General features: G+C 44.8%; 1 protein-coding gene across 1 annotated transcript in view; it reads left to right on the forward strand.

Annotated features, from left to right (window-relative positions):
* The first annotated feature begins 11751 nt into the window (after positions 1 to 11751).
* IPO8 (importin 8) overlaps positions 11752 to 13488 on the forward strand; it is a 76760-nt gene continuing 75023 nt past the window's right edge. Inside the window, exon 1 of the mRNA XM_065418549.1 lies at positions 11752 to 11835. Coding sequence (XP_065274621.1) covers positions 11752 to 11835 — 84 coding nt within the window. The remainder of the gene's footprint in view (positions 11836 to 13488) is intronic.

Genomic DNA, 13488 nt, shown 5'->3' on the forward strand with positions numbered 1-13488 from the left:
TCAGGATATTTCTCACTCCCATCTAAAATTTCACAGTATTGTTTAATATGCAGATCTCATTAACTCCCTCTTTAGTTAGCTTAAGCTAATCGGGTCTCACTTATCCCTGCAGCAATTCATTAGACAGTTCTTCAGTGTAATATTACCATATAGCAAAGTTGTTCAACCAGTGTTCCATCCGTGTTGGCTGCTCACGTCACGTTAACTGGAGTATTTAAGTACAGCTTTAAGGCACTGAAATGCAGTGCTTCAAGTACAATGTAAAATGTCGTCATTCTGTGGTTTCATATATGTCTCAATTACTTAAGGTATTTATCCGAAGAAGGGAGGAGGGTCATATGCAAAGATCTGTTTTAACTGAAGCTTCATGGTCTGTTTATTTCTAGTTGCAGTTAGTATCCCTGACCCAACTGAGGTATTTAGGATAGAATATGCAGCTTGATGTGTATTTCTAGGGGTAAGTTCTACAATTGATAGAGCAAGAAAAGCAGCTCAGTTGCCATTTTTTTTTTAATTGGCTCTGCAACAGGAAAACGGAAGTTCAGTAAGCAACTATAACACGGAATACATCAGATCTGAAGGAAAAAGTTGCCATTTTAGGTAGTTTTGATTTCCCTACTTAGAGTGCAGATGTACTCTCAAACTACACTACCTTCATCTGCTAATCATGTAATTCTGTCCAAACTATCAATTCCATGGCCAGGAAGGACCATGCTGATTATCTAATCTAACCAGTAAAACACATGCCATAGAACTTCCTTGAAACAATTGTTGTTCAAACTAGAGTGGGTCTTTCTAGAAATAGTCTTGACTTTAAAAATTTCCAGTGATGGTAAATTGTTCCAATGGTTAATTACCATCACTGCTGAAAATTTACCCCTTTATTTCCCACCTGAACTTGTCTAGTTTAATCTTAAATCTAGCAGACAAAACCCTGAAGGCTAGAAGAGCCCACTATCAAATATTTGTTCCCTGTGTAGGAATTTAGACTGAAAGCCACCTCTTAACCTTCACTTTATTAAGCTAAACCAAGTTGTCTGGCAAGATTTCTATAAAGATGCTGGGTATCCATGGTTCTGTTATCCCTTAAGAATATAGATTTTTCTCCATTCAATTGTACTAAGGTTAATTACCAAGTGATAACGGCAAAGATCACTTTTTGAAGACTTTTATTTGCTTGTCTCAATCCTGATTTCTCCCCACTTTTCTATGGCTCTTCAAAAATTGCTCATAGTTCTGTGAATTTGCTAATATCCCTAACACTTTGGTATGCAGATCATCCAGAGCTGTGTTTAACTTGTGAATACCTAAGTAACCTTAATCCCACTCCAGTTGTGTAAGCATAGTGTAAACGTGCTAGTTTTGACTCTCCACAGTAAAAAAGTGTCCAATAGGGTGGCTTCTCCTTCCCTTCATATCAGGCAGTTCCCTATCAATAGAAATTAGGCTGCTGGAGGGTATGAAAGTCTTACCTATTTTCTTACTTTGAAGCTGTTTCTGGTTTTCAAGACATGTTCACTTAGACAGAACTTGCATCAAGTATTGTACAACAAAAGAAACTAATCAGGTATTTAAAATTTTTTCTCTGCATCAAGGTAAACCAAAGATACAGCTTGTAGTGATTATTTTTTTTCTACAGGCAGATATAGGCAAACTCTCAAACACAGGTGAAGTTTGACATGACACAAACTTCTCCTCCAAGCCTCAACCTGTTCTGGATTCAATCAACACATCTTTGACCACATGGAAGCCAGTGACTAAATCAGCATTCCTTGACATAATTTAGGATATCTTTTGCTCTTTATACATTTGTCCTAGCACCATCCTACTGCTTCATTGAGATGCTGCTTATGCCACCTCTTGAGTCCCTTTACACGGGTGGTTTGCTGCTTCAATTGAGCCACCAGTACTCATTTCAGTTGCTGGTGAAGCTTACTGACTCATGTCAGTCTAATAAATTTATCAACAGTCAAAAGCCTATAACTGCTGCCTGACTTCATATTGTTGGTTTGCTTTAAGCTTCTTTAATCCACATCATATCCCAAAACTGTTTCTGTTGATTCCCTTCCTGCATGATCATTTCAGTTTGGCTTGCCTAGATTTTTAGCAAGTAGCAGCTGTTAAAACCCTTACAAATTTTTCTCCAGTTTCCAATTCCATATGTTCATACTAATCTAATAGAAATGATTCAAGGTAGGAGACACAGCTGGTAGTAATTGTATATCCCAGTTGACCATGCTGCGTCAAGTGAATTTTCTAGCTAAAACATGACTGCATCTAAGTGCAACTCTTCTCATCTCTTAAATGCTGAGATGTCTTTACCAATCCACACTTTTATAACTGACTCAGCTCTACTCATTAGCATGCACACAAGCACCTAGATGTTTGCAAACTATGTGGAGGGTGAACAGATTTCCAAATAAGCCCTTTTCAACTATTCAGAATACATACTCTGGACTATAACCATCTGTAATAATAGCTCATTCTATGCAAGTGAAAAGTATGAAGATATGTTAAACTACATTAGTTGAAACAAATTCTTACCAGTATACAATTACCTTGCTAGTTAAGGTTATAAACAGAATAGATTATGGATGGCCATAGTAAAGAATGTCATAGTTCATTATTTTTATCAAAACTTGAAAGATGGTTTATGCAATTTCAGCTGTTAAAAGATTTAGACAATTTTACACAAACTCTTAATTCTACACTACACAGCTTTTTTTATCAAAGCTACAACTATTACAAGAAATTAGTGTAAAACACATGGGACAGTACCTCAAATGACTGTCTTCCTGTTTACAGTTCCTGTATTGACTACCAGCAAGTCCTCTCTCAACACTAAGGATTTTAACAGTGATAGTCCTAGACTAGATGAAGTTCTAGTGGTTTCCAATATTCTCACCATCGTGTCATCAAAATCTAGGCAGCAGAGTAGACACAGTACTCTAAACAAAAACATAGTAGCAGCACACAAGGTTCAAGAAAGCACCCAAAACCCAGTGGAGAACAGTCTGAGTTTTGATCAGGTGTTTGTTTAGGTCATTCATAAGCGCATAGTATATCTGAAAGCTGCAAAGTGCACAAATACAAGTAGATATTGCACAATCTCAGTTTAGTGTAGTTGCCTAACCCTAGACTGGTTGATGCCCTGGTCCTTGCTTTCATCCCATGCCTAAACACCTACACTGTGGCAATCTTTGGAAATACTCTGTGTAAATGATTCTCTTTAAACTCCATGTTTTTAATCTAACAATATGTTCAGACTAAAACAAGACCTAGATTTATATTCATCTTTTTGGGAAAGCATTTAAACTGGTAAATCTCAATGCCTTTTGAAAATGTTTAAGCAAAATTGTGGATGTGGTATGTAGGGTTAATGTAGACCTTTTCTGCACACTTAACCCTTTCCCCTTTCATCACTCTTTACTCATTTGTTGCTTTTTGAATATCTGCACTGCTAACACATCTATGCAGGATTCAAATTTAAATTGTAGATTTTATAAATCCATGGAAAAGAGGACACAGCACTACTCAGTTCTTGGTAAATCTTTTTTACTGGGCTAAGTCTTAAAATATGGTAGTATCATAATTATCTTACAATGGCTGCTGGAGACAACTTGGCTCCTGGCTGCAACGTAAGACAATTAGCATTAGGTTTTGTTTCAAATTCTGTTGAATTAAAAGCCTGTTTATAGTATACTGTAAAACAAGTTTCCTTAACTGTGGATTAATTTAATGGAATAGTGGAATAAACTTGAAATGGCAGTGTTGAAGCTGACTTAAGATTTTTGCTTTTTCAGGCCACAAGTGTATTGAGGCAGAGATGCAAATGATCTGCCAGAATTGTTGCATTTGACATAATTTTGTAGTTAAAGAAATCCACATCCTGCTGTGCTAAGATGCAATAATTTCATTACTCATCCCAGTAATGTCACCTTGGCTTTGCTATTTACCTCTTCCTCATAGACCACCTTCAATACAATAGACTACAGTTATTCTGCCAATAAAATAGGTAATAGATTAGACTAGTTCAGAACTGACAGTCAAAGCTTTGACCGTGGGCCACCACAAATAGCTTTTGATCTGCAGATTTGCCTTCCTAATCATGATACTAGGATCAAATCCTGATATTTGCCTTTAGCTATTTGACAAATGGAGAAATGGCCTTGTAAAACTAACCATGTTGTTGGAACTAGATAAACTAGTTTTATCTTGCATAGACATTTGTGAATAAGTCTTTATCCTTAAGTGTTAAACTTGAAATATGATGCTTGCCTTCTAACTGCAAGTAGTATACATGTTTGTATTTACTGTCTGAATTATTTGCTGGAGGATGAGAAGATCCAGGTGTGATGTTCCCCTCTGGTGTTATCTGGACCGGTGATCTGCTAGATCACCCCAATCCTTGACTCTGAGAGCCAGCTTTACCCTGCTCTGTTGTGAGAACCCCCACTCCTGGGCTGTTCACGCACAGCCTCTGGCATATTAGCTGCTCCTAGCTACTTGCAACTGAATGACTCTAGCCAATATCGCCAGTCCTAGACACAACCCTAGGAACCTCCATCTTGCAGTGTCCAGTTATGCCGCTGGACACTACAAACTCATATGAGTTTGTCAATTTAACAAAGAAATTGATATGTACCAGGTTTGTTATCCCAAGGGGAGCCTCTGACTTACTGCAAACCAAATGCACTGCTTCAGGTACAATAAAGAAACAAATTTATTAGCTCTAAAGATAGATCTTAAGTGATTATAAGTCAAAGCATAACGAGACAGATTTGGTCAAATGAAATAAAAGCAAAACACATTCTAAGCTGCTCTTAACACTTTCAATGTCCTTACAAACTTAGCCAGCCTGGGGTGAGAAGCATCTGGTTACTTTTCAGTCAGGCTCTCTCGTTTGATCAGCACTTCAGTCACTTGGTGGTGGTGGTGGTGGTGTCTGTAGATAGAAGAGAGAGAGCATGGCAAAATATCTCTCCCTTTTATCATGTCCTTTCTTTCCTCTTGGCTTTTCCCCCTGGCCCCCTTCAGACTCAGGTGAGCATTACCTCATCGCAGTCCCAAACTGTAAACCAAAAGAGTGGTACAGTCTAAGCTAATACCAAGTACTTCATCTCATGTAGGAACAACCCCTACTCTAGGGCACCACTCCTCTACCTCCAGGTACATGTGATGGAAGGACCTGAAGGTGTCTGCTATCTGGAGGGTTACAGTTACCTGTGATGTGGGATATGAGAATTTCCCCCGTACCAACTTCCTCTCCCTGCCTGTAAGACAGCATCTATCTCTCATCATTCCTATCTCAACTGTCCATCTCTTATGAGTGTAAAAGTTTATTCTTCATCAGCCAGTAGTGGTGATTTGCCCACATTCTCCTATAGCTCCCTCCCCAGATTTTGGATCTGAAAGGGAATCTAGGCTATCCTATTGCTCTAAACATATAGACTATTAGGCTCCAATGTCATGGTACCCATCTCCCTGATCCCCTTCTCCACGTCCTTATAGTGCCCCATTGTGGCAACAGTAAAACCCCTGGGGGCTTTTAAGGGAATACTATCCTCATGCACCCTCTCATACTGAGTAAGTCAGGCAACAGCCCACACCACCTCAAGCTCCTCCAGTTCAAATCCAACAACTGGAAGAACCCTTGAAGGAAGAACTACCCATATCAGCACTCACAGCAGTCTCTCCTGTATCATGATGTCTGGCTGATAAGAACTCATAAAAAGAGTAGCTGAGGCATTCTAGATTCTACCTGAAGTTCCTCAAACTATTAAACAGTCTTATATGCTTCCATGTCAGGACAAGATGCCTCCCAATTCAGCCTGCAAGAAACATGTGACACATTCCTGCTACCATTTCCCTGACTGCTAAGAAGACAGAAAATAGTAATGGGAGCAGAATATCTATGCTCTCCAAAGGTGGCAGCTACAAATGAAAGGAATAGGTAACCCTACTCCAAGATGACCTCAGCTTAAGCATCTCAACCTCAACCGCTGAGACTTCTGTCTTTAAAATGTGTTTTAATCCCCTTTCCCACCCACCCATCCTAGATAACCAGCTATGTAAGGAGAAGAATAATGCTACTATTACATATAGATGTGACTTTAAAACACTGAAAAACCTAATTACTTTTCTGTCCAATAGCAGGCTAAACTGTTGAAATGCTTGGAAACTGTTACTGGACCATTGACTTAGTTTACTGTCTCTCATTTAAGTGAAAACCCCAGAACAAAGAATACTATATGTCTTGACCTTTTTTTAACCTCAACACAGCATCCTCTCTTCATTGTTACCATCCTTCTTATAAAAGGTGGAGCACTACATAAACTGTCACTTATTTGTACAAGAAACGAGGAAATACTGAACAAAGTGTCATGAAGGACAATATCAATTTCTTACTGAAAATGCCAGATTTGCTGTAATGGGGGTGAATATAGGACAGCAAGGTACTTAAACGTAGCCAGTTTAAAGCTGCAACAGAAAACCACATAAGCAGAAACAATATCTCTGATAAGGGGTGGTGTGAAGGTTTTTGATACAAGGGACTAGGTTACTAGTTTCATTCTAGGCCAGTTGTGTACTGACAGAATAGTATTACAATCTGAACAATGTGTCCTATGTAACATGACTTTGTAGTCTTAAAATTTTAAAAAGCACCTAAGTCATTTGGGAGCCAAGTCCATGTTCAAAAGTGCCTAAGTCACTTGGGTACTTTCAAAAACAGCCTTTGTTCACTTGGCAAGGGGTAGGTACACAGACCATACATAATTGCTATCATAATTGGCTCCTTAACTAGCAGTCTCAATAGAGAAATGCTAAAGTTACTCTCCAATTTAGGGGGGATAATGTAGAGCAGTGGTTCTCAACTTACTTACCATTGTGTTATGTGGGCTGCAGGTTGAGAGCCACTGCGCCAGATACACACTGGCCTACACAGCCCTGTGCTGCCAACCTGCCCCTTCCCCTGCAGGCCAGACCCACACCATGCACTGCACCAACCCCCTGCCCAGCTCTCCACTGCCCAGAGCCACCCCCCGCCCCAGACTCCTATACCCAGCACCCCCTGTGGCTGCGGGGCCAGGAGCAGAGCCCCAAGTAAAACCTGGGGGTGCTGCAGCACTCCGCGTGAACCCCTAGTTCCTGGGCCTATGCTGCCCTTCACACCCCTCCTCCCCACTGCCCGGAGCCCACCCAGCGACCCACTCTCTCGCACCCTGCCCTCCTGCCGCAGTCACCGACCCCACTGCCAGCAGGAGTGCTCCAGCAGGGCTGCTAACACCTCTTCCCCCTCAGCCGGCCCCACCCCCTGCCAGACAGGGAGCAGCAAATCTTGATTTTTTTTTTTTTTTAGCACATACTGGAGCTGCAGCAGTGTGCTAATTGGACTGCATGTGGCCTGCGGGTTGAGAAATACTGGTTTATAGAAACTCATACTGTAGCTGCTTTCAGGAGAAGAGAGTTCAAGCAGCGGGGTAGGCAACTTGGTAGTCTTAGCGCTCCAACTATTGGTCCAGGCTGTTGCCTAGAATATTTTCTTCACCCTAACTTCAAGGACAGCCGTTAGTGAATACTTACCTCTATCATTTTGCATGGAACTAAAAATCTGTATGCTCTTTAACAATTAAAATTGTCCAATTTAAGGAAAACACAAGTTAGGCTGCCCCATTTCCTTTTTTTCTTTCTCCCCCTGCCCACAATTGAATTATCCTACATACTGATGTATGAGAGTAGATTTATGTATCCTGGGAATGTGGCTAACCTGCAGAGGTGAAAGTAAGCCGGTACGCCCTGGTATGCTGTACCGGACTGGCTTCCCCAGGTGGCAATTTAAAGGGTCTGGTGCTCCCAGCAGCAGCTGGAGCCCCGGGCCCTTTAAATTGCTGCCGGAGCCCCACCGCCGCTACCCCAGGGCTCCGGCAGTGGGGCTCTGGTGGCAATTTAAAGGGCTCCGGCCGCTGCTACCACCCTGGGCCCTTTAAATTGTTGCCAGAGCCCTGCTGCTGGAGCCGGCAGAGATTTAAAGGGCCCAGGGTGGTAGTGGCGGCCCAATCCCCGCTGCCGGAGCCCTAGGATAGCGGTGGCAGCCGGGACCCCCGGGGCTCCATTGGCAATGTAAAGAGCCTGGGGCTCCACTGCGGTAGTGGTGGCTGAGAGCCCCTGGCCCTTTAAATCACCACCGGCGCCCTCGGCCACCGCTGCTACCCCAGGGCTCCGGGAGCAGGGCTCAGGTGGCGATTTAAAGGGCCCAGGACTCCACTGTGGTAGCGGCGGCTGGAGCCCCAGGCCCTTTAAATGGCCCCCGGGGCTCCTAGCCGCCTCTGCAGCTGGTAGCTCTGGCATTGATTTAAAGGGCCCCGAGCATCCAGCCGCCACTACTGCAGCCAGAGCTCGGGGCCCTTTAAATCTCAGTTTAAAGGGCCTGGAGCTCTAAAGGCCCTACCTCTTCCAGTTGAGGCCATGCCCCTTCCGGTTGATGCTCCGCCCCCTGTTCAGGACTCTGGTGTACCGGTAAGTCCTTTAAGTTACTTTCACCTCTGCTAACGTGACTTCACTGGAGTTATGTCAGATTAACATCAATATAGCTGAGTAAAATTTGGCCTTATGAATAAATAAAGTAAAATTTACAACTATGCTAACTTGATGAAGTAAATATTACCCATGTAAAGGGATTGATTACCTGCCAAAAATTCAGAGGCACAACCAGAATTTTCCTAAGGAGGGGGTCCGAAGTGGAAGACATGGAGGAGGCAGCATGAAAAGATAGCATGCCAGGATTCAGGGAAGCAGGGAGCTGGGTCTGGGGGAGTCCTATGGCTCCAGCTTCAGGAAGAGCTACTGCCTGCCTCTGCACCCTCAGCTGTGCTGGGCGTTGACAGCTTCAGTCGCCACTTCTTCCAGGACCAGTCCCAGCTGAGGACCTCTTATCCCACCAACCCACTGGAGAGACCAGGACTAGTTGGGACCTCTTCCTCCACTTCTCTCCCACCAGAGAGATGAGGAGAGACTGAATTTGTGGTAGCATCTATGGCCAAGAGGACTCCCACTGCCTCCCATTGCACCCCTGTAAGAAAGTGAAGGAATTTCCTTCTCCCTACCCTCCTATCGTATTTGCATAATTGACCAGGAGCATTTTCAAGGCTCTTTTACCTCTCTTTAGAAGGTTAGTATTGGTCCCTGGAACTAGTTAACTGCATGATATAGATGTCAGTCAAGTGCCCGTGGGCTGGTTCAAACTAGCCTGATGTATGTATTTGGCCAGCAGGGTAGATACAGATTCTTTGCAATGTAAGCTTACATTTTTAAAAGTGAGTTTCTAGTCCTCATCGTTGTGAAGAATTCCAAATGTGAATGGAATACAATTGATGCAGTGCTGTCTTCCTGAATCTGCAGATACTATGACATTTCCTCAGTGTCGACAAAGCCTCAGCCTGTTTCTTCAGCTGCAAAATTGGGATGATAATAATACTTAACCACTACATCGGGATTATGTGAAGCTAAATTCACTGTTAATAAAGCACTTCTAGATCCTGTGATGGAAAGGTCTCATGAAGAAACTATTTTTTACATGAAAGAAAATGTGGCCTCATCTTTGTTGGTAGAAAGAAACATGACTGCTAAAATGTAGTTGAAATCGGATGCTACAACTGTGGGATGTTATAAAAGAAATAACTATACTTATAGGGTGAAGGGATGAGGTAATACTAATTAAAATTTCAAATTGGTTATACCTACATTGTCTCTAGTTAAATTGGGTCATATGCACTTGAGAAATGCAATTGTGGGACAAGCAAATACTTTTCTGTTTTGTAAAGAATTCAGGTATCTTGTCACTTGGGAACTTGTAAATGTTTAGGGCTACACTATCAATGGCCTTCATAATATAGCTGATTGTGTTTATTTTTATACCTCTCAAGATATTTCTATTTTGGTAAAATTGCCAATATGACCATCTTATTTAAAACCAGCTGAATTCATCTCTGAACTATTAGGTGGGGGCAATCACTGATAGGTAGGGCCCTACCAAATTCATGGCTATGAAATCTGGTCTCCCCCTGTTAAATCTGGTCTTTTGTGTGCTTTTACCCTATACTATACAGATTTCACAGGGGAGATCACTCTTTCTCGAACTGGGGGTCCTGACCCAAAAGGGAGTTGCAGGGGATTGCAAGGTTATTTTAGGGGGGGTCACAGTATTGCCACCCTTACTTCTGCGCTGCCTTCAGAGCTGGGCAGCCGGAGAGTGGCAGTTATTGGCTGGGTGCCCAGCTCTGAAGGCAGCACCCCTCCAGCAGCAGTGCAGAAGTAAGGGTGGCAATACCATAACAGGACACAGAGAAGGCTACTGTCTTCCACACTGAATAGTTCCTCACACTCTGGGAAGGGCTAAGACCTGTTAACCTATAAAATCCAAAACCCTTTTTAGGGCACCTCGCTGAGTAAGACACTGGCCTAAAAGCACAATGGATTGATTTAAATCCAAGTGGAAAGCCTCAATTTAAATCAGCTTATAATCAACTTTTCTATTTGTACTTCAATTATATACTAAAGAAAGGGGCATTCTCATTGGTTGATATAACCATTAAAACATGTTGATTTTCAACTAACTAGAACCTTTACACTAGATTTGATACATCTTTTTGCTAGTAGCTAGGAGGGTACACTGTAACTATAAGCAATTATTTCTTACTCTAACTTTTTAGAGAAGGAACAAAGTAGAGCCACCAATCTCGGCCTCTGAGGGACTCATACCTTTCAAATAGAGAATCCCTGCTCCACTAGCAGGGCAAGCCGTGGGGGCATCTTGAAGAAAAGACTCTGGTTGCTGCAGCCAGCTTCCACCCCTTCTAAACAAATCTATCAGCTGGAGGGGCTGGGGCAAGGATCACCTCTACAAGCTGCAGGGGGAGGGGACAGAAACACCTAAACCAGGGGTTCTCAAACTGGGGGTCTGGACCCCTCAGGGGGTCATGAGGTTATTACTTGGGGGGTCACGAGCTGTCAGCCTCCACCCCAAACCCCGCTTTACATCCAGCGCTTACAATGGTGTTCAATATATACAAACGTTTTTTTAATTTATGAGGGGGGGGGGTCACACTCAGAGGCTTGCTGTGTGAAAGGTACAAAAGTTTGAGACCCACTGACCTAAACCCCCCAAACACCTTCAAGCTGCTGAGTGGAGCAGCTTTGACCCCCTCCCCATAGACAACCCCCCTGAACAGTTTCCAGGGGAACAATCTCTTTCTCCCCTGCCCAGGAAAAAGCTGGAGGGAGCACCTGTGCCTATGCTCCTCCCCCCTGGGGGAGGTGCACACCTCCATCCCTCCACCCACTTAAGCAAAACTCCAGCTGGGTGGTGACCGGGGGCACCTGTCATCCTCCCTTCAAACAGTAATGACAGGACCAGCTGCGCCGGGAGGGCGGTCAAGGAGACAAGTTTCCGTACCACAGCATGGCCGCCCCCATGGGGGACAGGGCGTGCTGTGGCAGCCGCCGTAAAGCAGCTCTGCAATGCCACTGTCCCTTTCCGTACAACAGTATGGTGGCCTCCTTTCCCTTGCCTCGGCTGCAAGAAGCTGAAGGAGGCGCGGTGGCCGTAAAGCAGCCCCCGTTTCCCGACGCCCGGCTGTCGCGCGCACCGGTGTGAATGGCCGCGGGGAGCGGAGCGAGCTGGTGATTGCGGGGCTGGGGGTGGGGGGCGGCTCTCGGGGCGGCGAAGCGCTGCCTCCCGGCGTCGGGGGCGACATGGATCCCAACAGGATCATCCAGGCCCTCAAGGGCACCATCGACCCCAAGCTGCGCATCGCGGCCGAGAACGAGCTCAATCAGGTGAGGGGGCCGAGGCCGGGCCCTGCCCCTTCGCCCGCGGAGACGGGGCCCCGGCCCGGGGCGCGGGGGGAGTCCCGGTGATCGCCCCCCCTCCCCCCGCTCCCTCTCCCGGCGGCTGGGGGAGTCTCCGCACTGCTCTGCCTGTCCCTCGCCCTCTTCCCCTCGCGCTGCCCGGGGCCGGGGGCGCCTCGTCTCTGGGGCGGGGGCTGCTCGCCCCTGCACCACAGCCCGTGTGTGTGGGGGGGGTCCCCGGCTCCCCCGGCTCCTGGGCGCTGCCCTGTGGCTCTTCCCCGGCTTGGCCAAGGGCAGGCGGATTCCCTCTGTGCCCTGCCAGCCCCCTTCGCTCCTGGTTGGGTAAAGTGGGGGCGGCAGAGGGGGTCAAGAAAACCCCCAAGGGAGCCTGGACATCCCCGAAGCATCTTGCCCGGGAGCTTCTGCTTCATGGCTGCCCCGGCCACCAGCTGCCGCGCGTCAGGCGTCCTGTGAGCGCTGTCAGCGCTGGGCCTCCATGCGCTGCTCTCAACCCTGCGCTGGACCCCAGCCCCAGTGATGCTAGTGCTTGTGGTGCTCATCTCTATTGGGAGTGAAGGCGGGGGGGAGGGCAGCGAGGGGGACCTAGCGAGCACCATAACTCCCTCTCCCCCTTCACCTGAGCTGTCTATTGAGCCTGTGCGGATGGGGGAATCTGTCACTTTCAGCGTCTGACAGCTGGTTTTGTAGTCTCTGTGGAGTGGTAATAAGGGCAGGGCCAGCTTGGTCCTAGGCACCAGTGGACTCTAACTACAGGCAGCTCCTAAATGGAAACAATGCTTAAAGGGATTGTCAGCTGAAATTTAAAATGGTATAAACCTGAAGTACAATAGAAATATTTCCACAATTAACAGGAAAATCTGATGAGACATTTTGTTGTGAAAAAAATATTCCCCTGCAGTGTTTGAAAGCTAAGGCATTGATACTGCAACTGGCTATGTATGAAGAGACTTCTGTGCCGCTGTGGAGTTCCACTGACTTCCCTGGGAACCTGTGTGGTTATAGAGGTCTGCCCGTGTAGCACCAGTTGCAGGATCATTGCCTTCACTTTCTTAACTAAGTTTGTGAGCTTAAAAATATGAGTCAGGAAATGTCAAAGTAAAGGTTGCACCTGAATTCTTAATTTGGTGGTCTTGTACATGTGCATTAGACTTGAAATACATGATTGTGTACTAGTTTTTCAAGTAATACATATAATATACAATACTTCAGTACATTGTATGTGCAGGTTGCAATGCTTGTGTGCCACACACCATTCACTATGAATATTGTATATTGACTCTCATGGATTCCTGATATATACATTAGATGTATAGATTATGCAGTGTTTGTGTATATAAGGTTCTGGAAAAACTGTGATACTCTTTCTCAGATATCACAGTATATCAGGTGGTCATATATTTAGACTACTGTAATGGCACGAGGGTATACAGTTAAGTTTATGCCTGCAATCATAATTTTGACACTTCCTGAGTTTTGGTTTGTCATACAATCTTAAAATTCTCGTAACATAGGTATTTTGATGGAATATAGAAGAATAACTTCAGTTTTGAACTTATTTTGAAGAGACCCACCTTTCGGGGTCTTCACTATGTTAATTGAAATGATTAATAAGGCTTTGCA

The sequence above is a fragment of the Emys orbicularis genome, chromosome 1 (genome assembly GCF_028017835.1).
Source record: "Emys orbicularis isolate rEmyOrb1 chromosome 1, rEmyOrb1.hap1, whole genome shotgun sequence".
Classification (NCBI taxonomy): Eukaryota; Metazoa; Chordata; order Testudines; family Emydidae; genus Emys; species Emys orbicularis.